At 40.8% G+C, this 2,872-nt stretch overlaps 1 protein-coding gene across 1 annotated transcript; it reads right to left on the bottom strand.

Annotated features, from left to right (window-relative positions):
• Nucleotides 1-1,408: 1,408 nt before the first annotated feature.
• Nucleotides 1,409-2,140, bottom strand: CETN1 (centrin 1). Its single transcript, XM_082699678.1, has one exon. The coding sequence runs from the start codon at nucleotides 2,093-2,095 to the stop codon at nucleotides 1,577-1,579; it is 519 nt and encodes a 172-aa protein (XP_082555804.1). The 5' UTR covers nucleotides 2,096-2,140; the 3' UTR covers nucleotides 1,409-1,576.
• Nucleotides 2,141-2,872: the final 732 nt, after the last annotated feature.

Below are 2,872 nucleotides of genomic sequence, written 5' to 3'. Positions count from 1 at the left end.
TCCCCTATAACTGAACTTGAATCCACACCCAGACCCTGAACCTGAACTGTAAGCATTTGCAGACTGATGAGTTCCTCTGCCCTGTGCCAGCCACCTCAGCAAAACTCTTTCTCACAACAAATGTCCACATACCCATCACTTCAGCTAGTACTACTGCTTTGACAAATTAGTCCCCGTTAATGAGAATTCAGCTCAGAGTAGTAGTTTCCCTGATTATATCCACCACCCTCTGAAGGGTACAATTGCTGGCAAAGCAAGTGAAAAATTTTCCAGAATTTCAACATTTATCTTAATGGGACTTTGTATGAAGATTTAATTTACATTCAGTTGTGACCAAAATATCTTGCCCATTTAATAGTTTTGTTGCCTATTATCAAAACGTTAACCTAGGTTGTATCTTAGCAGATTATATTATTTTCTCACAGTCATATTATTTAAATTCTCTCTAATTTCAGGTTTATAGACACTCAAAAGGGCTAGATTTCTTATTTCAAAACAAGAAAGGCTTAGTTTAGAACAGAAAACAAGTAGTATTAATACATACACACACCATAGTGAAACAGTGTTCTGGGATTATAAAATAAAGAATCACTTACATGCCAAATGCTCTGGCATCAACTATACACCAGAGGGGGAAAATCAAATCAAGAACTAAGATGTTCTAAGAATTAGCATGTAGACACTGGCGTGTAATGTAAAGCAGTAATAAAGGGAAGGATATAATACAGTGTAACTAAAATGCTAACTGATCTTTCCAAGGACAGATAAGTAGCTTAAAATACGTTGCATTTTTACTAAACGAAGATCTTACATTTGTAGGATATTTACTCAAAATCACTAGTTAACTTTTTATGCAAATGATGCTTCGCTTGGGCCAATATTAAATTAAATTTTATTTTATAGCTCTGATATAAATCTGGCCTTGGATAATACACAGTAGATAATTTATACACAAAGGAAGAGTCATTTGTATGTGAGGAAGTCAAAGAATAGACAAAACTGCATAATTTACCAACACCCAACTGCAAGCTTATTCTTTAGAAGAGCACCTTTCCTGAGCCTAGTAAGTGGCTGCACCGTTCTTCTTCAAACCAATATTCAGTTAAATGAAAAGTAATGGCTAGAATGACATGTTGGCCAATTCCACCTCATCATGCTAAAAGAATGGCTCGAATTCAAGGAATAGAATGTGAAGCAAGATTAATATAAGGCCACCAAAGAAGTAACAAGGGAATCGCATGGCTCTTGGACGCAAGAAGCCAACCTACCTTCCTTCAGCTCAATGGCTGTCCACCAAAGCAGGGCAGAAGGTGAGCCAGGGGACTGAAGCCTCAGGGCTCTTTATTCAACCTAAAGTACTCCAGGTCTGATTGCGAGAATTAGAAACCAAAACACTCACACTAACAAACTTCTTTAAAATTCTATAATTGAGCCAGAGATTTGGAAATAGAAGTATCTAAAGAAATTGGGGGTAAGAGGATAACGCTGTCCTCTAACTCGAGGTCCTACAAAACCGAATCAGAGAACCCAGCATGCCATTGGACTTCTCTACACATGCTTGCAGAAGAAAGTGACTTTAATACAAGCTGGTCTTTTTCATGATCCGAAGAAATTCTTCCTCGTTCACTTCACCATCTCCATCCCGATCGGCTTCGTCTATCATTTCCTGCAGCTCCTCGTCGGTGAGGTTTTCCCCTAACTCGTTGGCCACGCGCTTTAGGTTTTTGAAGGAGATCTTCCCAGTTTCATCATCATCAAAGAGCCTGAAAGCCTTCAGGATTTCTTCTTTGGTGTCTTTCTCGGCCATCTTCTGAGTCATCACGGCCAAAAAGTCATTGAAGCTGATTTTCCCTGTGCCTTCTTTGTCTACTTCGGAGATCATCTTCTTCATCTCTTCCTTCCTGGGTTCAAAGCCCAGCGCTCTCATGGCCACCTTCAGCTCCTTCACGTCGATGGTCCCACTTCCGTCGGCATCGAAGAGGTCAAATGCTTCGCGAACTTCTTGCTTCTGATCTTCCGTGAGTTCAGGCTTAGGGCCCACCTTTCTTTTCTGGCTGGTAGAGGCCACGTTTGACTTCTTGTAGCTGGAAGCCATCTTCTTTCGGCGGTTGTTACCTTTAACGGCGCCACTGCAGTCACTGCGCTTGCGCAGGGGTGACCCCTCCCTGGAGCGCAGGCGCGGGGCCTCTCCCAATGCATTCCCAAAGCTTTCCCTCACGGTCTCCCAGCGAGTCGCAGGTCAGTAAGCCGGCAAGTTCTGCGGCGTCTTACTACGTTCTAACCCACCGTTCCCTCGGTTGTCGTCCAGTTTCCATGAGCTGAGACATGGGCCGGCAAGAAGTGACTGCAGCCACAGTTGTCTTCCATAATGCATTGTAACTTGCTGTGCTATCCGGGCCATTTGCCAGTACCCAGAAGACCATGTTTATAGGGTTATTTGGAAGTCCTTCTTCTCTCCTTTTCTATATAAATTAAAACAAGCAAACAAGCAAAAACAAACAAACAAACAAACAAAAACCTTCGTGGAATTAAGAAAACAAAACAAAATTAAAAGCCCCCTCTTAGTCTGAGGTCACCTAAGGCGAAATTTAGGATAATCAAGATGGAGCTTGTCCCTGGGCATTAAATGCGGGGAAGAAGGAGAATATTAAGTCACAGCATGTGCTCAACTTGACATAAATGGAAAACAGAAAAATGGAAAAAAAAACAGAAAAAAATGGAAAAATTTTATATATAAAATTTGTAGAAATTTCTCTCCTGACATTACCCCCAACAATAATAAAATTTCACTGGCTTATTCAGCATATGCTGAAATATGAAATGTAATATCCAAATGTATGATTTACTTTCAGTGTTTCAATTTTATATACTC

Source organism: Mustela nivalis, assembly GCF_964662115.1.
Source record: "Mustela nivalis genome assembly, chromosome: 14".
Taxonomy (NCBI): Eukaryota; Metazoa; Chordata; class Mammalia; order Carnivora; family Mustelidae; genus Mustela; species Mustela nivalis.
The sequence above is the reverse complement of the archived record's forward strand: the minus strand, read 5'-3'. Positions and strand labels throughout refer to the sequence as shown.

Bases quoted from the DNA above. Each gene is read 5' to 3' on its own strand.
- CETN1 (XM_082699678.1), bottom strand. From the start codon at position 2,095: ATGGCTTCCAGCTACAAGAAGTCAAACGTGGCCTCTACCAGCCAGAAA.